The sequence below is a fragment of the Anguilla rostrata genome, chromosome 7, assembly GCF_018555375.3.
Source record: "Anguilla rostrata isolate EN2019 chromosome 7, ASM1855537v3, whole genome shotgun sequence".
Lineage (NCBI taxonomy): Eukaryota > Metazoa > Chordata > Actinopteri > Anguilliformes > Anguillidae > Anguilla > Anguilla rostrata.
In genome coordinates, this window is record NC_057939.1 from 46,615,392 (window position 1) to 46,641,698 (window position 26,307).

The window sequence follows — 26,307 nt, forward strand, 5'->3', positions numbered from 1 at the left end:
CCTGGTAGCACAATATGTGCTGCTTTTTATTTGTTTGTGCCTGCTTTCTCTCATTAATTAGGATCGATTAGTTGGCTGAAATGCTGATTTGTTTTTTGACATCACAACAGTTATCAGCTTTAAGACTTTGGAACGCCTTATTAGAGATCTGCTGGTGCTACCAGACAGATTAAATTAATGAAATTTATTCCAGACGTTTTAATATCTGGCTCTGACTTTGAGCAGGCATGTACATTAATCTCAGTTTGTTGTTTATGCAATTGTGCGTGAGCCCCCAAAATGTGATTAATTAAACGGATTCTTAATTGAACCAAACTTCAAACGGCAACTGTGTTGCCAATTTGTTTGCGGTAGAGAAAAAATGACTTGAAGTAAGTGGATTTACTTGGCTTGTTCACAAACACACCAACCAACATCTTGTTTTTCCCTCACTGAAACCTGGAAAGACCCGCCTGTTCCTGTCCACCGGTACCAAATGCAGATCAGAATTCAGTTACAAGAACAATAAATATTAATCAAGTGGTTGGGTTTCACCAAAAATCTGTACTATCAGTGTGGCCACCAGGTCATCGCTCGTGTTTGTGAATAATCTCAGAGCCTGCGTGCTGATCTAGAATCGGCGTTGGCTTGTCTGTATCATAGCCTTAACCACCGTGAGGCCAAACAGGCCAGACTGATCCGAGATCAGGGTCTGTATTCATAAAGCAGTTGGCAGTACAGACAGAACCGATCGCAGACGACTGAATGTCCAGGCCTCTTATGAAGCGCTGCTCCAAGACCTGTCTCTGAGACGGGCTTCTGTACATTTCCTTTTAATTTCCCAGAAGCCTGTGCTGCAATGACAATGAGTGTCAGAGGCAAGCTGGGAACGCGTGACCCCCGTACTTCCACAGGTCAGGTACTGTGATTATTACCCCAGCACCTCAGAGTAACAGGGGCCGGGGGGCGCGCCTCGCCATCACAGACAAGCGAAGCCTCGAACAGGTCCCCCGAAAACCCTCCGGTACGGACGAGACGATGTCGCACACACGAGCGAGAGGCTCACCTCGCCCGGCGTTGTTTTCTCCTTCTGACGGAGCTCGGCCGCTTCCCGTTGCCGTGACAGCATATTGATTTGCTGCTTCTGGAGTGTGTGGTCCCTGACACTCCCTCAGTCCCCGGAAGCCCTCGACAGGGCAGAGTCCAGGACCCAGCTGGAGAGGGACTGTCTGACTCCCTGTCAAACCGGCGACCTCTCCTGAGGAAAGATCCGGAAAGTTCACATTTTAGGGCAGGGACGTGCAGGGGGGAGGGGGGTGGGAAGAACAAAACAAATTCAGATCGGGGGGGGGGGGGGGATGGGATGTGATGGGGAGGGGCTTTCATTGCAAGAAAGTTTCCATCATCAGAAACTGTCAGTCACAGTTTGGTGGACATGGGTCGTTCTTATGAAAATTGGACGGGGGTGGAAGGGGAGTGTGAGTACAGCAAACCTGAAACTAGTTTATTTGTGGAGTTTGGGATGAGAGGCTGGAGCAGATGGACCACATATCAGAGCTCTGTAAAAGCACCACTTTGGCAACTCTATTACAAGTCCTCAGGATAGACAGCCATGTACCCAGTTATTTTTGATGGGGGGGGGGGGGGCTGTAGTGCAGACTGTAATCAGGGGACACCTTGTGGGAGTTTCTTTAAAAGTGAGGCCACTACTACAGAATAATAATTGGCACAGTCAAGGTGCTATATAGAAGTGATGCTGCCCCCCTCCCCCTTGCCCTCTCTCTCTCTCTCTCTATCAACCTCTCTCTCTCTCTGTCTCCTATAAAACATCCTTTTGGTGAATGATTTCCCCTGGCCATTACATCTAATAACAAGCGATCTAGACCTGAACCAGGGGATGAAGCGTGCAGGCTTGTGCATGGCGAAATAGGATACTTTGTACGATGACCTTTATTTCCACTAACCTCAATAAAAAACCCTGAATAAGAGGGTTCTATATTACAGTCTTGAATGGAGGATAAAGCGCTCCAATTTCCAGCATTCTGAAACCATAAAAATAAGTAATGTAGACGCAGCAGCGCTAAGCCTCTTTCGTATTCCGGACGCTAGCCTTTGTGAGTGATAGTTCTGCATCGTCGCGGCTTTGTTCTGGAACTTGCTGAAAACGCTGATGTTTTAATTTTTTGTTATTTATCGTATGTGTTTTCTTTATTTATTTCTTTCTTTTTGTTGTGCTGTTATGTTTGTGCCAGGAAGTTTATGGGAGACAGTTTGTCAGTCTTTGTCTTTCGTCAAGAAGAACTGAACTACAGAGATAGCCTATTATTAACAATTTTGCTCCCCCTATCAAATTTCTGCCGTAACGAAAATGTCGCTTGCGCGCATTTGCCGCACAAATCACTCACGCGCTCTCCCGTATTGCATTTACGGTTGCCGTCCGCTGGAAAACCATAAACCACCAACAGCGGGTCCACTACGATTAATCCTCCTCTCAACCCGATGACAGGTCCGAGTAGAGTAACGTGCTAACGGCAGCAGGACATAGGTGTAGGGTGTGTCAGGGAGGACAGTGGTGGATGCTTTAAAACGGATTTAATGGCATGTTGTGATGCTGAACCTCAGAACTGCCTGGGGTGTATTGTGATTACTCCGGCAATTGACTGTGGTGGGCTATATTTGTGTTCTCTGAGAGATAATGACCTAGCATGTTTCAGTAAACCTGATTGTATGCAGTGGAGCCAGGGACAAAGATAATTATAATGATGATGATGATGATGATAATAACTGTAAGGAGAATGACTGTGTTCGGTTCAGCAGGATATAATTACAGTGTGAGAATTTGTGATTGTGATGGTAATTTTAGTTTAAATATATTTCTAGTTGGCAATGTAAGTAATTGGATGTTTTTCTTTTCTCTGACTTGGATCTACTTTAAAATGTGTTTGGATTAGCCATGAAAAATATTTCCTTTAATAGCATTTTTCTTGGCTATAATGATCCCTTTTGTGAATTTTATGGAAGAGTAATTTGTCTTGGGCCATTGTTTGTTTCTGACTGTACAGGGGCCAGAGCGTCTGTATTATGTCTGCAGTGCATGTCCATGTCAGGGTATTTGGGTTCCGTGAACTGAACTGCATTTAAATACGGGCAGCTGCTTTGTTTTCATAGATTTTTATCTAATTTCCCTTATCTGCATTCTTTAAGAAGATCGTCTTTTGTCTGTCATTTTCGTATTGATTTTTTTCCGTCTCCTCGACAGTGCTGTAATGGTCGGTTTGGGCTGCGGTTAAAACTCTGCCATCGCTCAATTGCTGTATTAGGTGGACCCTGCATGGGTATTACTTGTGTTTTCGCACACGCTGTTGTGAAGAGAAGTCTGGTGTCTGCGCTGCATTAAAATGTTCTCTCTGAAGACTCTGAAATATGGTAAACTTTGAGCCTTAACATTATTTGTGCTTTCAATTCCCAAAAAATCAGCTCAACTTTTTTGTGTGTATTTGCCTAGTTTTAACATTTTAAGCCCCAATCATATGTCCTTAACAATGAATTCCAAATGAATATAAGTCGTCGTTGCCTTCTTTTTCTTTTTTTCTTCTTCTTCAAATGAACGGTTTTGTGAGTGAACTTTGGCAATTGGCAAACTCGCCGAAAGTAAGTTTGAATAGGAAGTGAAAGACTTTAAAAAAAAAAAAAAAAAAGGGACTTGGCTGTATCTGTGCTTGTAGGTCAAAGTTAAGGACAAATGGTGATTGAGCCCAGGCCCCGTGTCTGTTCCTTGTCCCTTTCTCCCTGTTCAGCACAGCGGTGGCTTATGAAAAGCCTTTCCCTGCTCGGGCTTCTAATTCGGCCGACACTTCCTTCCTCAAACCGAGGGGTTTAATCAGCATTGTTTGTTGTGACAGCGATTAACTCTCCCCATGCTTCCCCTACCATCCCCCACCCACCCAGAAGAAAAAAGTCTAGGATTGTCATTTTCTTACATTCTTAGCATCGCATGAGTAAATCCACAGATTTGCACAACCCCACATGCTTCTGAAAGCTCATAAAAAGGCAAGTGAGAGATGATCTTTTTTTTCCCTATTTGAATGATTATGTTGACAGATTTATTAGAGGGGGGAAAAAAGGAGATTTTCTTTCTTCCTCCAGCAGCTCGTATTGTTTTCGCTATTGAATTATGATTGCTGTGAAGATTTTTGGCACAAAACCAATAAAAAAAATACCTAAAAATAAAAATGAACGAAAACGCGCGGGGTGACTTGTGAGCTGGAATATTTAAGCAGATTTCTGGAATTAGTCGACTCTCCTCTGGAAGGGCTTTGCTAATGTCGGGTAAAGCCCCCCCCCCCCCCCCACAACAAGTCCTGAGGATCTGGCAGTGAGAGAGGGAGAGAGCTGTTCAGAGGAGTCCAAACAGGGAGCGATGATTGGAGAACAGAATTTTTTCGCTTGTGACTCACTTGTTTTTTTCGCCCGTCAGGAATCGCAGTCTGATAACAGCCTCTTGTGTCCGCTGATTCCATCTCCAACTGTGACCAAAAAAAAAAAAAAACCTGTGTGTACTCCATGCATTATTTAATAGGCCCCGTTAGATTTCTGGAGTTTTAAAATATTGCTTTAAATGGAATGTATTTATTCGGTTGGTTCCGACTGCTTTTGTGTGCGATGAAGGGTATTTCAGATACTTATACTGAAGTTCCTGACGCCTGCTGGCTTTACAATGGCAGGTATCAGGGCATTCGGAGATTAATGGCTTAAAGCAAAGAAAATACAATTCATGCAGCTCCAAATCAGCTTGTGAAGTTACGCTCCCAGCTGTATGCGTATATATTACCCGGTTATTCTTCAAAAAGTGAAATTTAATGTTGTTTTGAAGCTATTTGGTTGAAACCGTTTCCCATGGCTGTGCGACATGCTCTCAGGGAAATTGTGCTGCGGCTTGCTATATAAACATTACTACATGGGATCTTGAGAATGATGACCATGGGAAGCTTGAGAACTGAGTAGGAAGTACTGGTATGTTATATATATATATATATATATAATGTGTGTGTGTGTGTATATAAATATTAGCATGTAAAATCGTTTTTTTTTTCCAAATGTTTACAATTGTGAATAAATACGGTATAATTTATGTGCTGCTATGTAGGCTGTTGCTTCCGGGAACATCACTTCAGTGTCCAAGCAGCTTTGGAGTTAGTACCTGAAGTGCCCTTTTTTGGTGTAGACCGCAGATATCCGAATGCCCTGACACCTGCCATTGAAAAGCAGGCGGATAGGTCATCAGCATCCGGTGTAAATATCAAATATGTCATTCATCGTGCAAAAAAACTGACTGGGTCAATCGAAATAGCATGCATCAGAGCTGTAATGTCAACGAAAACTTAAAGTGAACCGTCCCTTTATAGAGGAACAGAAGCACTTGGTAGTGTGGCTCTGGTTCATTTGCGTTTTGTCTTAAGGTAAGGCCCTGCATTAAAAAATTAGAAAGGGACCTGGGCAAAGGCGCGGCCATCTTGGAACAAGCTAGACTGTGACACCACTGGCAGGCTTCACCACGGCTGCTGAACGTATGGCTATTGCTAGTTGGCTAACTTTCAGTGAGCTCAATGACGAATTGTGAGGAAAGATACAAAACAAATTTTTTTTTGCATTGCCTGGGATTCACAAATGAGTAGCCTAACAAAACGTATTAATTTTCACAAACTGGGTTTGGACACTTATAGCTCACTGCGATTCTGTTCTAACAGTCATTTAAAAAAAAAAAAAAAAGTTATACAAGAACAAATGGCGGTATTAAAACATTCTTTTCATGCTCATGCGGAGTAGGTTTAAGGTTGATGGACGTCTGCTTGCCAGCCTTCCATCGCTAGCGATCGTACAAAAGGCAGCGCATTGTCTCATGAGAAAGAATGTCTCTTGTCTCGCGTTTGACGGTAAAACAATGAGCGGTCGCTGGAGTTTTCGTTTGGTGAACGTGAGACGCGGAGGCGCTTTCTCGAGAGCAGGGCTTGAGCGCGAGAGCCGCTAATTGCCGCTTTGGTGCGGAAGAAAAGCTCGAGTCAGAAGCGACTGTCTGTCGGCGGAAGGGCCCGGCTGGAGTCTCTCCGGGAAGAACTCCGGCGGCAGTTCCAGCGGGTTCAGCAGAGAGCCTTCCGGGTGAGATGCCTGATGAGTTCTTACGCTCCGTCTCCGCGCGGTCCCATTGCTGCAGGTTTGTAACGCGTTGAGAGCGGGGTTTTTCGTAACCTTAAACAGTCGCGCGACTCGACGTCGCTGTCAGCCAGGTCCGCGACGCTGGAACAATGCGCGGGCGCAGCGGCAAAGTTGTTTTGGTTCGAGAGACAAGAGGTGTTGCCTGTTTTGATGGGTTTGTGCATTCTAGTGCGACTAACCTGATGTTAAGTCACGCAGCGCGGAGTGCGGTTGTCCTGCTTTTTTGACAGAGAAGCTGTAATTAAATGCATTGATGAGAATGTGGAAACATTCGTGTGGAGAATTCCGCGTTCGTGTATTTTTAAACAGAAGAGGGGAAAAGCTGCATCCGCTGGTCGTGCGGCCTTGGTCGTGACTCGGAAGGTTCCCGTTGCCGAGACCGCACAGTTGATTGACAGTGGGCGTGTTCACGTCACCAGTTGGTGGTCCAGCAAATCTGTTGCTTGTCAGGCAGACATTGGCTGTTTTGCTGTTGCGCATAGAAACGGTTTGCGGTAGAAATGCTCTGTTATACCACATTACATCCACTCCCTCTTCTGCAAGCTATGATGTCATGGACTTGTGATAGATTCCAGCTACGAGTGTTCTTGATCAGCTGCATATGATTAATTGCACAAAATCTATCTTCTCAAGCCAAATCTCAGCCATTCGTATTAAGATGTAGTTATATAGACTAGATTGCACAACAAAAATAAAATGTACAAGCCTACACCAAGGTGTGATGCGTTGTATGTTTTTTTTTTATTCCCAAAGCTGCATTGTGATAGTCGGAAGATAAGATTGTGACAAATATGTAACGTGAAATGTTCATAATAAAATGTGCATGTTAATGTAGGATTTTGTGGCATATTGATAGATGTATTTATTAAACAAAATAACTTAACATGAACAGATAACCCTCCGAATACAGACGCAGGTGATTTAGTTGACTGAATGGATTAGATTCTGTCTTCTCTACACGCTCCTGCTAGATAAAACGTTAGGGTGAGCGAGTGAGCTCGGTAAATGATGGGATTCTACCCATTATTGTCATAATGCGAAGACCAAACGTTCAAGATTCACTTACTTAGAGCCAAACATTAATTAGGCTTAATTAAAACCGCCGGGCTTGCTGTGAAAACAGCTTCTTCTTCGTGACAGCGCTTTTTCCAGCAGGCAGACTTCTCAGCCACGGCTGGTTACCAAAGCAACCACACAGAACACTTTCGGATCTCCTGCAGATATAAAGTTCTCCGGTGTGGTTTTCAGTTCTAATAGTCTGTTCCTCGGTTGGTAGTATGTTCCTCTCCCCGGATGACTCTGATGCCCCTCTCCTCCCCCGCCCCCAAATATACTTTCCTGTCTCCAAATAAGCGGGGAGAAGCTAAGTAGCGGCCTTTGGCATGGCTGCTTTAGGTGGCTTTGATTAGCCCTTAATCAGGAGCATGTTGGCCTCCAGTCCAACGGACACATCCAATTAAACTACAACACCAGTGATTAAAATGATGCACTACGGATGCATTTTTAATGAAACCAATTAGGAAAGCTATCACCTGGAAAACTATCGATTTACATCTCGGCACTAGCCTGGAGTGGATCATTTATTCGCTTAATAGTAAGAGTCTTTTAGATTTCTTTAGATGCAGCGGAAACGTGGTTAATTTCAATTGATCGCCTAAGCTCTTATTTACTCTCGTTTCGTATTTTTTGTTCCGTTAGGGCTAGGCTCCCACGGTAACCGCTAACTGACCCCAGTGGAGCTTTCTCACGTCGCGTTGTGAACGTGTGAGAGGCTTCCCACACCACGTCGACAACGTGGCTTTTGAGAGAGAGAGAGAGAGAGAGAGAGAGACAGAGAGAGAGAGAGGATTTTATTCAGGAGCCTAATTGGTTGTTCCTGAGAAGGATCCTGGGAGTAAATCCTGTAATCTGTTGCGGAATGGGGAGGGGCTTATCGCCCTCCATTGCGGTCCAGAACAGTCGCTCCGGTGAGAAACAAAGGCTGCGTTGTTTACATCTCTGGCCAGCTCCACCTCTCTCTCTCTCTCTCTTTCTTTCTCTTTCCCTCTCTCTCTCACACTCCCTCTCTCTCTCGCCCTCTCCCTCTATCTCTCTCAATCTATTGCTCTCCCTCTCTCCTCTTTCTTTCTCTTTCCTCTCTTCTCTTTCTCTCTGTCTCCCTCTCTGCCTTTCTCTCTCTCTCTCTCTCTCTTTCCTCCCCTCTTTCTCTCCCCCTCTCTCTAGTGGGATTGCGTATTTCATTTCTGATTTACTGTGCTTTCATGTGGATTTGATCTCTCTGGTTGTCTTGACTTTTTTCGCCGAGGCCAGACTGTGGAAAGATCACGCATGGAAAAACTACAGCCGCCCTCATATAAAGTGCATTCAGGCAGAGGCAGAATTAACGACCGGATACAATTAAAAGCCGGTTTAATTTGCAGGCCTCAGTGCCATTCTTTTGTTGTCTGGAGTATTAAGAGTCCAGGGCTTCCCCTATGGAATTTAATAGTAATTATTTATGGGCAAACAAATATGATAAGCGGATTGCTGTATCCAACTTTTCCCTCAGTGACGGTATTATGGGAAGAGTTTCTTGTGATAATCAGTCTTGCTCAGGAGGAGTGGAAGCGATCGGTGATGAAATGGCTTCCTGCTCGGCTTGGCTATTAAAAATCCTCTCGGCGCCAACGCGGAAAAAGCAAATAACCTGAATAAATGGGTCTGTCGCAGTCCCCTTTGTCCATTTTTCGTCTCGTAAAAGGTGCGATATTTTTCGGGAGGCTCTCCGCAGAGCGACGCGGGGAGGAGGGCTAATTGAGAACGGTGCCTCCTGGCAGACGGAGAGCCTCTCCTCTCCCTCTCATTGGTGCGTCTGTGTCCGAGGACGGCCCCCTTTTGTGTGTCTGCGCTGCTCGGCTTCCCGTACGAGCGCAGGCGGCGGCCGGACCCAGCTGGGCCGCAGACAGAGGAGAGCCCGGTCCAATCGCCGAGCTGGACCGCAGACAGAGGAGAGCCCGGTCCAATCGCCGAGCTGGACCGCAGACAGAGGAGAGCCCGGTCCAATCGCCGAGCTGGACCGCAGACAGAGGAGAGCCCGGTCCAATCGCCGAGCTAACGCAGACAGAGACCCGGGCCAATCGCCGAGCTGAACCGCAGACAGACGTCACGCACTGAACGCAGACGAGAGAGCCCGGTCCAATCGCCGAGCTGAACCGCAGACAGAGGAGAGCCCGGTCCAATCGCCGAGCTGAACGCACAGCGCCGTCATCGCGAGCTGACCCAGACAGGGACGTCATCGCGAGTGACCGCTACGGGTTAAACGGCGCTCGCGTTGCGTTTGGGCCCGTGGACAGAGCAGAGCGGGACAGGATGCGAGAGGCGCTCGTGGATTTGAGTCAGCCAGGGGGAAACGGGACGGGACCTGACCTCCGGATTTAGCCTGATACCGCGGTGGGCGGGTGCGGTGTGTGTTTGTGTGTGTGCGGTGGGGAGGGGGGGGGGGGGGGAGGTAATTATCAGCAGAAGGCCAGAGAGATAAGGAGCAGGGAGAGAGACAGTGACTGGCAGGCGGGCCGAGCCGCCATCCGGCCCTCGGCCGCCGGACGGGGGCCAGAGACGCTAATAAACGGCGGCTAACAAAAGCGACGCTTTGACACGCCGCCAGCCCGGGCTGAGCACCCTGACAGACTGTCAGCGAGCGCGCTCGACAGAAAGGCACGGCCACCTGAAGAATGGGACAGATCGTATCCGCGGCGATGCCTCCTCCGGGCGCCGCCGCCGCTATCGCTCCCTTTCAGCCGGATCCAGCCGGTTTGCATTTCTCAGGGCGGGGCTGTTGCCAAAGCGTCTGGTTAAGAGAGGCCTTTTCCTGGTCTGGTTAAAGGGCTGGGATTCATACCTCACAGGGTCTGAACTGGGAGCACTGGGGGGCCAGTAATGCGGGTCCCCAAGTGCATTGTGGGTGCAGCTTCTGGTGCCGTATGTAACGTGCTCTTATCGTTTCAATGATACCTCAGTCTGCTTTGCAGGGAGTGTAGCCCTGAGGGTCTGTACGTGCTGGCAGGAGTTTATGATAATGTAGCCAAGGTTGGCGGGCGGCGGGCATAAAGTTATTTCCAGTAGAGAATTGTCTCCAGATGTTTGAGGGGTCCTTCAAAGTTCGCTCCCCTCAGGAGGTGTGAGGTACCCGGGCGGGGTTTTTTTTGGGGGGGGGGGGGGGGGGGTTCCTCCCCGCAGGTCGGCCCTCCCCCGCTCGGGACAGGCGAGCGCTCGCCCCGTGTCCACCCGCCGGGGCTCTCCGCTAGCCGGTCGACCGACGCGTGCCGGTCATGCCCCCCGCGTCGCCGACTTAATTAACCCGCCGTCTCCGCCCGCCGCTCTCCAGCTGCGCGGCGGCGTGGCGCGGCGGCGCGGCCCCAGACGGCGGCCGTCGGAGCGAGGAACCGTAATTAAAGGCCAAGCGCTCCCCGTCAGCGAAGGAGCGGCGTGCCGCGCAAGAGGGCAGCGCGGGGGATCGAAGAGAGGCGAGAGAAAAAAAACTTTAATTCGGCTCATTAGTAGCGATGGCACACCGCGGTGTGGGAGGACGGGGGGGGGGGTGAAGTTTAGAATCACAGAACACATCTTCCCCACCTGCCGGACTCCTGCTGGCTGGGCAGAACGTGTGTCCCAGTTATTTCCGCAAAGAGGAACCAGGATTCTTACTAGCTTCCCGCCATTCTGATAAGCGGACTAATGTGCGTATATGCATCTGATTAAACATGGAAGCATTTAATAACAGTAGCAGAATGAGAATCCCAGGAAAGTCATAGAAACAAATACACGAGAAATAAGGAAAGAATTCACTTAGAAATGAATTACCTTGTGTGCTTGCCGTTTGGGGGTTCAGGCCTGGCGTTTGCTCTTTTTGCTGCGTTACTTGCCCTTTCTTTGTTACCCTGTAAAGCGTCTTTGTGACAGTTTTCTGTAGAAAGCGCTGTACGAGTAAAAAATAAAAACTGACTTCACTCAGATGCACAAAAGGCATTACAGCGCACTTAAACAGCCTTTCTAACGCATATGAAAAGATGGAAGTCTCTCCGCCATTTCGGCTCCATCTTCTGAGGATCGCTCAGAAATGCTGAATATCGGACGATTACATTCAGCGGCTTACCTTTCACTTAACCTTGATTTTTGACCTTGAGAAGTTCACCCTGGTCTTAGTCTGGTGCCAGTGAGAGGCTGAGGCTGGAATCCAGTGCCATACTTCCTGATTTCATCCCAAAATTACCGAGGGGCCCTGACCTCTCCTTATATGTCCAGCAGGGCTTCATTAAATTCAATTTCTTTCAGTTTTTATCCTCATCAAAAGGAGAGAGGGACAAAGAGACAGAGAGAGTGTGGGAGTTTGGGTGGGTGGGGGGGAAAGGGGGGGGGGGTACTGGACTTAACCCAAAGTCGTGTGTTCTTAACTATTTTTTACAAATAAATTCAAGTTACTTTTTCCTCCCAAAGATAGTTTGACAGACTCTTTTCTGTGTTTGCTGAACTAGCAAAACTGTTGTGTTGGAGGGTTGGGAGAGGGGGGGAGAGAGAGAAAGAGAGATGGAGAGAGGGAGGGAGGGAGAGAGAAACAGAGATAGAGAAAGAGAGAGACTTTGGCTTTGATGCCTCGTTATTAGAACATCATTGTCAATTCATTACACTTGAATAAAGGTTTTAAAAAACGTACAAAAAACATCAGTACATACAGTATCAAAACAAATACATCAAAAAGGAACAGAATAAATAAGTCATATTCAAATTTTCTTTATTTTTCTTTTTTTGACTGACCTCACCCCCTGTTTCCCCATCATAGAGAGTGACAGAGAGAGAGAGACAGACACAGAGAAAGAGAGAGAGAGAGAGAAAGAGACAGAGAGAGAGAGAGAGAGAGAGACAGATACATAGAAACAGAGAGAGAGAGACAGACACAAAGAAACAGAGAGAGAGACAGACTGAGAGGAGAGAGAGAGAGAGACAGACTGAGAGAAGGAGAGAGAGAGAGAGACGGACATTGAGAAACAGAGAGAGAGACAGACTGAGAGAAGGAGAGAAGGAGGACATTGAGAAAGAAGAGAGAGACTGAGAGAGAGAGAGAGACGGACATTGAGAAACAGAGAGCAGCTAGAGAGACAGACTTCAGAGAGACAGACAGAGGAGAGAGAGAGAGAGAGCACTTGAGACAAATCTGAGAAGAGAGAGAGAGACTCAGGAAGCGAGCCCCCTGAACAGCAGGCCTCAGTTCAGTTCGGGTGCTTGGGGCCGGTTGGTTCTCTTCGAGTGCTCTTCAGAGAGACCAGAGGCAGGGAGGATTAACGCGTCTGCACACGCCGTGTCCGGCTCTCAGGGGGTCCACGTAATGGCGTTTGCTCAGTGATTAGACGGGGCCCTGTCCAGCTTAGGCCCGCGGGGCGTTTGGGGACCTCTTGCAGAGGATATAGGAAGGTAGCTTCTGCTGCCGTGGAAACCAGCCCTGGATTTAGCTTCGTAGCATCCTCCTCTGACTGCACCAGCTACTTTAAATAAATAAATAAAGAAATAAATTAAAGGGCGATTTGGGTTATGGGCAGCCGTGGACTATTAAGAACCCCGAAACACTGACAGGCATTCAAATACATTTTCCACATCTCTCACTTTCGGCTGCCAAGACCTGACACGATGGCGGCAGTGGGGTAATAAATAGATGGATGGATAGCTGCGAGTTCCGTGTCTGCGATTTCGTTGGAAGCTGAGTCAGACGTCCCGGCTCGGCGGACCGGAGGGACGTCGTCTGACTGAGAGGTTCCTGGCCAGACGCACTTCCTGTTCGCGAGTCGGCCCCTTCGCGCGAAACTCCGGATTGATCCAGCAGCTAGCTTTGAACCGCGTCATTCGCGCTGTCAGTAAAAAAAAAAAAGAAACGACGGCTCCAGGTGCGCGCGATGCGTGTCGAATCAGCTGACCGCGGCCTTCGGAGCGGGTTACCGAGAGACCGGCACGCCGACGCCCACACACCGCCGCGTTCAGGCGTCGTGTGTCATCGCCGCCGCTCGTCAGGAAGCGCATGACGGGGCGAGTCATCCCAACCGCGTGAAAAGATTTTTTGCGCGACCTTCGTGAACAAACACGGCGCTGACCTCCGGGCCCGCTTTCGCAAGTCCGGACAAAGCCGGCTTTTCAGCTTCCGCCCCTGTAAAAACGGGTCCTCCTCCTCGCGCCGCGGTGCCCAGACTCGCGAAACGCGCCGCTCTGCGGGCGAGCACAATCACCGCCCTCACGGGGGAAGTCCGACAAAAAGACGGGGCTACGCGAACCCGCGCGGACGGCTACGAGCCGGCTGGAAAAGCAGCGGCGAGTTTTTATCGCGCTCGTGTGTCGTGTGGCAGCTGTAAGGTCACGACCTCTGTTCCCTGGGGGGGGGGGGGGGGGGGGGGAGGAGGGGGGGGTGGGGAGGAGGGGGTCCTTTTTTTCAATAAACGTGTCTGTATCCCCTTGAAACCCGGGCGGAACCTAACCGCGTGGCAAATGCCTTCACGGCTCATCGGCGTGAACAACTCTGAAGTTTATTCATTATGACCAATAAGGTGTGTAATAGATTTATTTTTTCTACTTCCTGTGAATTCTTAATGGCGTGAACAGTGCGCCTTTGTTTACTAATGAACGCATTAATCAGGAGGGGGAATTTGTGAAACCTCTTTCATCTGCTCGGCCTTTCCAGCCCCTCCCCCGCCCCCACCCCCAAAAAAGAAAGTCTGGACTGATTCATATTCTCTGTCGTTTGGCCAGAATACTTAAAAGGTCTTGTTTTCTCTGTGAAGAGAACCCTCTTTAAAATGAGTTATTTCATTGCAGTTCTTTTTTTCCCCAGCTGAAAATGGGAGGCCTCGTTAGCACAGTGAAGCCGCCTGCTGGTGCTACGCTAACCCGCTAACCTCTGGTAAGAGCTCGAGTGGCTCTGCGGCGGGAGTGCTATTTACAGGTCCGTCAAACTAGTGAAAATGAACTTCCCACGGTTTCCTGCGACAGGTGTGAACGGGGCTGGGATGGGTCAACAAGGGGAAAAGAGAGCTGTGCTTTCAACTTACTGGTGGGAAACAGAGGAGGAAGTCCACCAATCAGTGAGTACATTGGTCAAAACCAATAGAACAACAGCAGTGATGATTGGTGGATACTTTGTTGCTATACTTCCTGGCGGTATGAGCAAGGACTAGTTTACACCCATCGCTGTTGGCGTTGTACAGTAACCGTGTTACCATCGCAGTCTGTGATTGGTGAAGCTGTTTATTGTTTTCTACCAGTAAGGTGATGTCATCACCGTGCTATCGCCAACTCCGTCCAGGCCGCGCGTAGTGGACAGGGGAAGCGCTAGCCGCGGACAGAGATGAAGCGCTCCGTCACGCCGACCTTGCCGCCGCCCAGCCGCTCGGGGTCGCGTCACCACGGCCCTTCGGTCGGCCGCCCGCCCCCCCCGAGCGTCCTCCCAACACCGCGGGCGTAACCGTGGGGACGGGCGGGCGCGGCGAGCGGCTCGGCGGGCCGCGGAGCCGGCCGAATTGAAATAAATGAAGTGCCACTCCTGACGGCAGGGGTAATTGTTCATACGGAAATTGGATCGCCGTCAGCTGGGCGAGCTTTCCTAAGCAGTTCTAAAGTGAATTGCTCAGGTGGGTCGGGGTTCTGGGGGTGGGGTGGGGGGGGGGCGGGGGAGGTGTGCTGCGTTCTGTGACTCTCATCTTTCATCTCAGTGATGAACCCCCGCCCCCCCCCCCCCATGTCATTTTCATTCAATAGGAACACACCGTGCGGAAACGCACACCCCAGTGTTTTTGAGCCATTCCCTCTACGTGTCTGAGCGGAGTGCGGTGGTGGGGGCAGCTGGGGAGGGGGGGCGGAATGTGCTCGCAGCCTATTCTGGTGCTCGTTATTTAGCAATTAAGGGCAGCAATTTACGGCAGATAGGAGCGCCGGCCTCCGTTTGTACGAAGAGCGCGCGCCGGTCCAGGAGTGCTAGCGCTTAATGCTAACGCGTTCGCTCCCAACTGGCGCCGCGGGATCATTTGGGGGGGTGGACAACGCGCAAACCGCACCCGTTTTGGTCCTGGTCCGCACCACACCGCACTCGTACTCGGGGCAGAGCGGCCGTGGGCCTAGCGGGAACGCGAAGCCAGGCCCGCGTGCGCGAGCGAGCGAGCTCGGCGCGTTGTGTTATATTTAGCCGTGCCCGTTGCTCAGATACAGCTCCTCTTCCTGCCAGGGTCTGTGACTCACAGTCCTGTGCCTCTGTCAGGCTCCCGCTGAACCGCACACTTCCTCCTGCGGTGGGGGGGTGTTATTTCAGGCTTTGTTACTGTTGGGGGAGTGGGGGGGTGCTCCCGTGGTGATGCGATATGCCTTTGTGGTGAGGAAGCACAAACAGTAGTTTCTGTCCCAGTCCCAGCAAAGAAGACTGGAGACCTACCCCGTCGTCTCAATCCCGTGGGTTTGTGGCCCATGTGTAATTGGGCATGACAGGGCGGGGTGGTGGTGGTGGGGGTGGGGGGGGGGGGGGCAGTCCAGGGTGGGGCAGGGTGAGGAAGGCTGTGCTTCTACCTTTTAAGTCAGAATTCTGAGGAACTGATCAGTTGTTTTGACTCGTATATAAATGGAAGTGCTTTGATAAATGTTGTGACTAAGTTTTTTGTTCTGCGAATGAGCGTGTATGTCTGAGTTTGTGTGTGTGCGTGCAAATGAGTCTGCATGTTGTAGTTGAGTTTGTGTGTGTAGTGATGTGCATATATGTGCGAGCTTTTGTGTGAGTGTGTGAGCATACACATGCATTTTTGTGACAGCGTTTGAGTCTATGAAGGCACACGCGTGTGTAAATGCGCGTGCGTGTTTGACTGCGTGTGTTCCCGGTACCTCATGCACCCACATGGGCTTCCTTGGCACGCCGGGCCCTGCCTGTACGGGCATGCCCGTGCTTTCACGGAGGGGTGGGTGGGGAGAATCGGGGGGGGAGTAGGATGGGGGATGGAACTAACCCTCACCTTGGGGCCTGGCCAATAACAGCCAGCGAGAAAGACAATGAGAGGGGACACGCCCTGCATTTCGGGCCTTTTGCAGGTGCGCGCTGGAGTCTCTCTGAGTCCAGCCTGCTCGCAGCGCTCCCTGAACAAAGAGCAGCTCCGCAAAAACCAAAAAAACCCAAATTAACTCCGCTCCCGCTCGTCCCGAACGCCTGCTAACTAGCCGCGCCGCTAATGGGACCCTCGGCTCTCGTCCGCGAGGTAAGATCGCCCCGCGCGTCCGAGCGGCGTCCCAGCGGCGTCCAGCCGCGTTTTAATTAGGGGTGGGGTAACGGGGACGGGCTCGGCGTGGCGGGTGTCTGGAAAGTTTGGGGAGCGCTGCTATCGGCAAGCATGCTACCTTCTGGGGACTGTGCCATGTGTCTCTCTCTCTCTCTCTCTGTCTCTGTCTCTCTCTCTCTCTCTCTCTCTCTCTTTCTGTCTCTCCCAATTCAGTTCAACTTCAATTTGCTTTACGCGCACGACAGAACAGTTCATTTGTATTGCCAAAGCATGCTGCATTATATAAAACAAGGCCATGGATCTAGCACTGAACAGTACAAAAGTATCAAAGCCTGGAAATGAATAAACAGTAACAGCACATGAAAACAACAACGTTTTTCTGATAGTGGTTTTAGAAATAATAATGGAAAATGATAATAAATAAAGTATATTTTAAAATAATTTTAAAACGGTACTAAAGGCGATGATAATGATGCTGATGATAATAACAAATGTAATCATATAATGCATCGTAAAGTTATTAGAATTGAAACATTTTAAAAACTAAAACAATACAGTTTATGCATATTTTTAGTGGGCATGTGATTCTTGTCACTTCCTGTGCTTAAGACAGTGGCTCCCATTTCATAGCACTTCCTCTCTTTGGATGTCTGGTAGGCATTCTTTTAAATTTATGTCATCTGGTCAAGTCTATTTTAGGGAAATGCTTATTTCTAATTTCAATGTATTTTCCACATTACTGTTTTGAAAAAAAGGCGGCTCTGTCTCAGCTTTGTTGAGATGGCAGTGTTTGTACGGCCTGCTTTCTTCCTTGGAATGCCATGTTGCCGATGTCAGCTTTTTTTTTCGATGGCCAAGCTCAGTGGCTCACTGAGTCTGTACTTCCTCAAAGCAGTTCTTGGTTTTTTGTCAGGTCTTTTTACGGCCAAATGGCATCGCATTTCGCCTTGCGCTTGTGTTTGTGTGGCCCAATGGGCGATGTAGATTTTTAGTGCCGTTTGTGCTGATTGACTCTAATTGAATGTATGGTGGCGATGTCCTGAAGCTTTGAGGTGTTATGGGGGGGGGTTGGTGAACTGAGTTTCAGGACCAGCTGTGTGAGAGGACGCTTTCCTTTGCTCAGTTTTGGCATTGCTGGCTTTTGTAACGAGGTGATGGATAATTTGTAACATCTGTCTCTCTGTCGCCCTCTCTTTCTCTGTTGCTGTCTCTCTTTCTGTCTTTTTCTCTCTCTCTCGCTCTCTTTCATGATTTGTTTGTTTGGAGTCATTAGAGGCTTCATTAACACAGCGACTAAATTTAGCGGTATTTATTTATGCACCGAAGCAAGTGTGGCCCGTTGATGAAGACGAGGGGGGGAGTGGGGGTGTTATGCTGGTGGTCGGGGGGGCCTTCCTGTGCCCCCCCTTGCTGCACGACACCCTTTGAAGCCCGGTGCCCCAAATGCAGCCAATTAAAGGTGTTAAAATGGAGGATACGAGTCAGCAAAGCTCTCTCTTGTTGAGATTTTTTTCTTTTCAAATTGTTTTTTTTCACACCTTAGTAAATGCAGCGACCCACAACCCCACTGTTCCTGAGAAATCTGTAAAGCAGTTTTTATTTTAGTAGAAAGTAATAACTGTAATAGTAAAATGTGTTGTTCACATAAGGCCTGATCAACTGACTCAAAGTGGTTGAACAATATGGCACTTTAAAAAAACAACAACAATACGATCAGAAGAAAATGGTGTCAAACCATAAAAAAAGAAATGTCGTAAAATGGCAATGTAAATAAAACCTATGAGAGGATTTTTCTGGTATTGCATTGTAACTACTGGTGAGAGAAAGAGCCAGAGGGAGGGAGGGAGGAAGGGAGAGGGACTTCCTCTTTTACTCAGAATTACCAAGAGCACTTAAAAAAACAGAGAATCAAAATCAACGGTAAAGTGGGTGCCCTGTGACTCGTGAGCCATGCTATGGGGAGCTGCAGGGATTGGGTAACAGAGAGAGGAGCGTTTGAGGGCCTGAATTCAGCAGGAGAGCCAAGGAGCTGGATGCTGGAGAAACGGATGGCTGTGGGTAGGGAGGACACTCTTATGCAAATGAGAGCCTGAACTGAAATTAACCAGGCCCAGCGGGCAAATTTAGGAGTTGTACCTCCCTCACTGCTAACCGGCGTGATGGGGGTGGGGGGGGGGATTAAAACAGAGATTTGGAGGGGGGGGGGTCTCCAGAGAGATGCTATAATGAGACTCAGACTCAATAGGCAGAGGATATGGAACAGACAATAGTGCAGTTCCTAATACAGAATGTTAGACTTGTTTGTGTGTGTGTGTGTCACACGCAACACACGCAAGAGAAAATAACACCAGCTGATCTCTCTGCTGAGTCCTGTGAGTTTTCAGCGATTGGATTTGATTCGTTTTGTGACCCACACGAAACGTTTCTCACTGAACTCTGCTAACGGGACACTTCTGCCCTTTTCTCCCTCAGAAATGGTGAGGTGGTGCCACGCCCTGCTGCTCCTCCTGGCCCTGGCGCGTTCGGCCTCCGGGCAGGAGGCCACGCAGACCTTCCCCACGGACAACCTCATCAACAACGTGGTGCGGGACCCCCAGACGGGCCGCGTCTACCTGGGCGCGGTCAACGCCGTCTACCAGCTGGACTCGTCCCTGCGGCTGGAGCGGCGGACGGAGACGGGCCCGCGGCGGGACAGCCACCAGTGCACCCCGCCCATCCCCCAGACCTGCAAGGACGCCAAGCAGATGGACAACATCAACAAGCTGCTGCTGCTGCACCCGGCCAACGGCTCGCTGGTGGTCTGCGGGAGCCTCTTCAAGGGCCTCTGCTCGCTGCTCAACATCAGCAACATCGAGGAGCAGGTCTACTACAGCGACACCAAGGGCGAGAAGACCTACGTGGCCAGCATCGAGGAGTCCGTGTCCGTGGTGGGCGTCATGGCCTCCTTCGAGAAGGACGGCGACGACCTGCCCGTCTTCCTGGTGGGCAAGGGCTACGGCAGCCAGGACAGCGCCAAGCTGATCAGCACCCGCATCCTGCAGGACTACCGCGAGTGGGTGGTGTTCGAGAACATCGTGGAGGCGTCCACCGTGCAGGCCAACCCCTTCTTCCTCAAGTACCTGCACGACTTCCGGCACGCCTTCAAGGACGACGACTTCCTCTACTTCCTGTTCTCGCGGACGATGGGCGCCAGCAACAGCAGGAACTTCACCTTCGTGGCGCGCCTGTGCGAGAGCGACCCGCACTACTTCTCCTACACCGAGCTGCAGCTGAGCTGCGGCCACGGCAACGCCTACAACAAGGTCCGCGCGGCGCACGTGGCGTCGCCCGGCGAGGAGCTGGCCGCTCACATGACCGCCACGGGCCGCTACGGGACGGTGCGGCCCTCGGACAGGGTCCTGTTCGCCGTGTTCCGGACGGACGAGGAGCACGGGGGCTCGGCGCTCTGCATGTACCCGCTGAAGGCCATCAACGAGAGGCTGGTGCAGATCATCGGGGCCTGCTACACCAACAAGGGCCTGATCGACGGGAAGAACGCCGTCCGCTCGCCCTACTCCACCACTACCAACTTCTGCGCCTCAGTTCAAGGCGTGAGTACCGGCCGTCTTAACCCGCGAAGCGTAGACACAAGGCGCGTCGCCGCGCGTGCTGGGTCAGTCTGACGTTTTGGGTCTTAACGGGTTGGGTTTGGATATGGACGAGGGAGACCAGGGGCTGATTCTAATCGCTTATAGTATCCGTCCTTGTCTCTTCGAGCTTTGCCTGACCCGGAAATTGATTGAGGTTCGCCATCTTTCGAGGACATTCCACCCCATTAAATTCCACCCCGTTAGAAGGCTCCAGCTAACTCACGAAACTTCAGCTAACTTCGGCTAACTTGTTTCTTGTTTTATTATTTTTGTTGTTGTATTAAAAACGTCAATGACAGTATTCATTTGTGGATATGAAGCAAGGCAGGTTTTTGATATTTTTGAAAAAGATATTTTTATGTTGTTAGCCTGACATACTGGGAGGGAAACAGGTGCCGTTTGTTCTGTGCTTTTTAAGAAAGGAGAAGAGCCAGGTGTTTTTTAAAAGAACGTTCAGTGCTTTGTGCGCCAGATGCTTGCCTCAGGTGTAAAACTCTTCTCATTAGATAGAGCCAGCGGCTCTTTTTAGGAAAGTGGTAACTTTTTAGTTAGTGGAATGAGAATGAATATTATGGACAGATCTTTGGAAATCAGGATGGATTTTTAATGAAGTTAATGTCCCCTTTTCAAGCATCGGTAGGAGAACAGTCGAGGATCTTGGCCGAGCGTTTTGAAGTGTTTCCTGGGGTTAAATATCTTAGTTTCACATTGGCGTGTCTTCAAGTGTCCGAGGAGAAGAACCAACCCCCCAGTTGGGTGTGTTTTTTCTGGCTCTCTCGTGTCCCGGCAGGAGAACCTGGTGACCAGCTACAAGTGCGGGGCGGAATTCCTCACCTCCCCCCTGGCGAGCACGGAGGAGTTCGCCCTGACGGCCGACGCCCTGTACGAGCGGAAGGGGAAGGGGGTGCTGACGGCCGTGGGCGTGTCGGTGGAGAACGAGCACACCGTCGCCTTCCTGGGGACCAGCACCGGGGAAGTGTACAAGGTGAGGGCGCGGGGCGGCGAAATCGCGGCATCCTTGCGGAGGAGGGGATTCGGGGTGCAGCTTTGCAAAGGTGGGGAGGGTGAGGAGCTGGTTGTGGGGCGTGTCCTTGTAGAGGAGGCGTGCGGTGTACAGCTTTGAGGAGGTATGCCGGCAGTGGGGTAGTTATGGCAACAATAATCTTTATTTATGTAAGGTGTTACAAACATGGAGTGCTTTACAGTCCCACACCGATAGCCAGACTTTGTAAAACCGTGGATTTATTTGGATTTCCTTTTAAGATAATGGTACAGGTGTATCTGTGTAAAGAGAGGATATCTATATCTAGTGGTATTTACTTTCGCTACAATACAAATTGCTGTTTGTTATCATTACTCTTATTGATTATACATGGGCCTTCTGTGCCTTATTGGTGATGTCACACATTGCTTTGTCCCTGAGATGCTCGTTTTGTGATCTGCGCGTTTATCTGCGGTGGGTTTACAGCGACTGTTCCCCTCCCCCAGGTGCACCTGTCCAGCACCCCTAAGGTCTACCACCGGAGGCCTGGGGACGGCTCGGGACACGGGGTCAACAAAAACCTCTTCTTTGACACGAGCCGGACCCATCTGTACATCGCCACTGACAAACGGGTAGGGCTTCGCTCTTAGCACTGAGTACTCAACACTGGCATTGTTGGCACTTTTTAAAGGTGTATGCATATATGCGTATATATATGCATGCACAAGTGCATACACTTACAGTAGATATGCATGCATTCTGGTATTCATTCATATATTCATGCATTAACTTGCATCAACTGTTCACTCATTCATTGCAGTTATTTTCCTAGATGCATAAATGGTTCATTGGTTTGTCGTCACATCACATGTGAAGTTCTCAGGGAAGTTTAAAAGATAGTTTGGACGCTCCTCCCAGACACATGAGCATTGCCCTGGCATACAGTCAAGTGAACTGAAGCTGTTCTCCGAGTTCTCTGTATTAGATAAAGGGAAGGTTGGTCTGTTAGTCTTTAATGCGGAGTGATGATTGTGTAATGTCCGCACCTGTCTCAGATCTCTAAGGTCCCGGTTCAGGCGTGCCACCTGAAAACGGACTGCCAGTCGTGCATGGCCCAGGAGGACCCGTACTGCGGCTGGTGTGTTCTGGAGGGCAGGTAAGTCTCCAGTGCCTGCAGGTTGAACTCCAGTCCTGGAGGGGGCAGTGTCTGCAGGTTTGACTCCAGTCTGGGAAGGCCGCAGTGTCTGCAGGTTTAACTCCTGTCCGGGAGGGGGCAGTGTCTGATGGTTTAACTTCAGTCCTGCAGGACCCACAGTGTCTCTGGTTTATCAGTGCATTTCAGCCCTGACATGCTTAATTTAAGCCACAGGCTGGCTGGTGTCCACACACCTTCCTTCTGAGGCACAAGTTGCCGACTGGAAAGAAATCACAAAAACCTGCACACATTGTGGCCTACAGGACTGGAATTTGAGATCCCTGCTGTGAAGCATTTAATTACACAACATGCTGAAATTTGGCTCGGCTGGTCATAGTTTTTTCTCCCTTTCTTGTTCAAACTACGAAATGCTTTATCTCCTGTGGTGAGCCAGAGCCTCTCAGAGCTGTTTCTACACAGCTGTGCTTTGTACCGGATTCTGGAGCTGCGAGGTTCAGCTCCAATGAGACAGGAAGTGACACGAACATAGTGGGCTTGAGTAGAGAGGCTCATGGGTAACGACGCCCCCGACATCTGCTTGCAGATGCACCAGGAAAGTGGAGTGTGGGAGGGCAGAGGAGGTGAACGGCTGGCTGTGGAGCCCGAAACAAGAGTGCGTGAAGATCGAATCCTTCGAACCGCCCAATCTCAGCTGCAGGAAGACTCAGGAAGTAAGACCGCCTCACTTCCTAAATCCACGCCCAACATGGCCTGCCTACCAGCTCATTTCGGCTTTAAAAAAATGAGAACGGGAAATTTTCTGTCTCCCTGCGAGCGATCTCGAAGCGATGCGATGCCCATCGGTTCACGCTAATTAATCAATCGCGTGCTGATTAGCTCCAGTCTCTGGAATAACGAACCGAGTCCGCGAATATTAATTGCGTCTATTTAGAACTGACCCCAATTCTCCGGCGGAACTCGGAACTTCATTTCCAGTCGCCGCTCAATTACTAAAACACTCAAAAATCAGAGGACCAAGGGGTCTGGCACACTCCAAAGTTGATTTCCATAATGTGGGCTTGAGGGCTTTCCCCTGTGGTTTTTTGCAGGTAAAGGTCGGCGTGTCTGCGTTCCCCGGCATCAGAGAGTCGGACAGGCTGCAGTGCCGGTTTGGCTCCTTCGTGTGCGAGGCCTCGATGGACGGCTCGCAGATCACCTGCAGGCTCGCTGACCACGTCCGCATCCCGCCCACACCCGACAAGCAAGGTGTGAGGCCCCCTCCGTCCGCTAACGGACCCGCGAACTTGACATGCCTGGAAAGTGTTTTTGCTTAGCAAACCACTTAGCAAAGCGCTAACTGTGGGAAAAGCGTTTATGAAAATGTTGGGTGCGAGAAGCAATTATCCTGTTCTCTTGGGCAATTATTGAAACGCCGCTTTGCTGGAGCGGCCATTTTGTTTGGAAGCCGAAGTATTGAACCGCTTCCTATTACTTTAAGTGCTGTTTTGGGTATTAGTCTCCCAGAAATGAAAATACCCATGAGAACCTGATGAGTGTGGCTCGTGTCCAAGGTTTCCCAACGTGGAGCGTGCTTGGATCCGTGAGCCCGGTGTTTCCCGCCTGTTTTAACGTGTTTCTCTCTGCGTGAGGTCAGACTTTGTGGCGGTGCCGGTGAAGATCTTGGTGAACGAGACGGTGGAGGTCGCAGCCCAACACTTCAAATTCTACAACTGCAGCGCAGCCATGAAAAAAGTGGAGAACGCCCCGTGAGTGAAGGGCTTTTTTTTTTATCCCCACTGTTTGTATCTTTTTCCTTTTTTCCTTTTTTGGAAAGGTTTTGCATAGTAAAAAATTCGACAGAGTCCTGTGAAACGGGAAGTGATATGGAGTGGGCTTGAACAGAGAGGCTCATGAGTAATGAGTCCCCATCACAGATACACCAGGAAGTTGTAGTCACAGCCCCTTGTCAGGCCTGGACTTGAAGACCCACAAAGGTCTCTGCCTCGACCACATGACCCTGCATCACTGTCCCGGTAGAACAAAGAAGGATGATGTAGAAGAGAGGCATTCTTATTGGCTGCCATCTTAGAATCACTTCAGAAAAGGCTGAAAAGTAGACGGAAACATCTCGGCTAATGAGAAGGAAAGGTTTAAATGTCCCGGTAAACTGAGGCGCGTGACTCGCTCTGTAATTAAATGTGCACTTAAACGCTGCTTGCACCTCTGTTTTTATAAACCAAGAAAAAAGGAAATTGCTTCCCTTTTCTGTTCATTAATCAAAAGGAAAAGTCATCTTTCATATGCCTTATTTTCCCTTCTTCTAATGAGCCCCCCGAAAAGCCTGATGAATGGTTTATGTTCATCAGATGTTCCCGAGACATAATTCATTCTGAGAATTGCTTTCCCTTTGTCATGATTTTATTCTGCCGTTAGAAGTTTTTTTAAATTTTTTTGTCATGGCGCCGTGAATATCCGGTATCCTTGACGACGCCTCGTTTGCATGTCGCTGGTAGGTGCTTGTCCTGTGTAACCAGCGACTGGGGGTGCCAGTGGAACACTCAGGATCACACCTGCAGCGACAGCGACAATTCTATAGGGGGCGCTCACATCATCAAACACGAGCAGGTGAGATATGGGGCATATTATTGGCTAGTTTCCGTTTTACTTTTTTGTCCTTCACAGACACACACACACAATATACGGTATGTCTATATGAAATATATGTGAAAATTTAAATAAATAAAAAATAAATAATAAAAAGTAAATTTGTTAATTTTTGATTTCCTCTAAAAAAAAGGCTCGCATTTGTGAGTGGCGCGTAACAGAATTATGACTCACTGGTTGATTGGCGGTTCACTGGCTGGTTCATTCCAGGGAGCGAGGTGCCCGCGGTTCGAGAGTCAGGACCTGGAACTCATTCCCGTCGGGTTCAAAACCCCCATCCGCTTCGAGGGAGTAAATCTGGACGTGTACAAGGTGAAACATCTCAGAGCGATTCACGTTAAATCATCACCGCGCTTTATTAAATGTTTGACGGTTGCCGCAGCGTAAAGGTTTTTTTTTTCCTTCACCCCCCCCCCGGCCTTGGCTCGGCCGCTCCCTCAGGGTCGAGAGTTTAAGATGGGCACGGAGCTGATGAGGCAGGCCGAGGAGGCGGCCACGCCTGAGGGACACTCCCGCTTCGTCTTCCACGGATATGAGGTCAGCGCCTCCTCCCGCGTCCTGGGGATTTTATGTCCGTAATTCTTTTCCCGTCTCGTTTAAACGAACGCCGAGGAACCAATCGGGACGCGGGCGCCGAGGTTATGTCCGAACACGGGCGGGGGGGGGGCCTGATCGAGGGTTTCCTGAAAGGGCGGTCGACGCAAACGGTTGGCCCTTTCAGATGCCTGAGTCTAAATGAGTAACCTGGCCTCCTGTTGCTCTTGGCCCCTCCCCCCCATGCCGGCATCATAATGGTCATGTGACATTTTGCCACACCCATCTGGCAACTAAAGTCCCCATAGCATTGCTCACTCAGGACCATGCATTTTCCACAAAGGGTTATATGGTTTTGGAAATTCCACAAAAGGTTTTTTTTTTTTTTTTGGATCTAATCTGGGCTTTACTTTGGTTCTTTTTGGGAAAAAGCTGTTTGGTGCTATAGCACCCCCCCATGGCCAGAACTGTCGTTTCTTGAGTTTCCTTACAAGAAGACTGTGGAGTTCCCACTGTGAGTTCACAGAAACATCGCGGATCCCATGCCAGGTGCCGGCCACCGCCATTCCCCTGCCAGTCCCCAGTTCCCTGAGGTTCTCCTTTTATGTGTCCATTTGTTTTTTTTTACTGCGGTTGAAGGTCTGCCAAGCGGTACCGAAGGCAGTGGGCCATTCCGTTTCTGGGAATCTGTGCAGAAAGTCACCGTCTGTAATCTAAAACACACAGTTTTTAGGGTTTATGGCTGGAGCCATACATTCCCCTTGAGTGAGCGCGTGTACGTGTGGGGGGTGTACATGCAGTGTGTGTGTGTGTGTGTGTGTGTGTGTGTGTGCAGACGATCGCTCTCATAGGCCTGGTTAATAATGTAGACTGTCTGCCCCATTTATAACACGGTCAGTGTGTGAT

The 26,307-nt window shown here is 49.7% G+C and overlaps 1 protein-coding gene across 3 annotated transcripts in view; it reads left to right on the top strand.

Annotated features, from left to right (window-relative positions):
* Positions 1–26,307, top strand: part of LOC135259867 (plexin-B2-like) — a 107,696-nt gene that overhangs the window by 61,805 nt on the left and 19,584 nt on the right. For 2 of the 3 annotated variants that reach the window (XM_064344727.1, XM_064344728.1), the window contains exons 3-12: positions 18,930–20,047; positions 20,877–21,071; positions 21,575–21,700; positions 22,124–22,224; positions 22,808–22,934; positions 23,313–23,469; positions 23,858–23,969; positions 24,717–24,828; positions 25,078–25,179; positions 25,309–25,404. In XM_064344727.1, the coding sequence (XP_064200797.1) occupies positions 18,930–20,047; positions 20,877–21,071; positions 21,575–21,700; positions 22,124–22,224; positions 22,808–22,934; positions 23,313–23,469; positions 23,858–23,969; positions 24,717–24,828; positions 25,078–25,179; positions 25,309–25,404 (2,246 nt within the window). Of the gene's footprint in view, positions 1–18,393; positions 18,516–18,929; positions 20,048–20,876; positions 21,072–21,574; positions 21,701–22,123; positions 22,225–22,807; positions 22,935–23,312; positions 23,470–23,857; positions 23,970–24,716; positions 24,829–25,077; positions 25,180–25,308; positions 25,405–26,307 lie in introns of those variants that run through there. The other variant, XM_064344726.1, reaches the window with a different exon arrangement.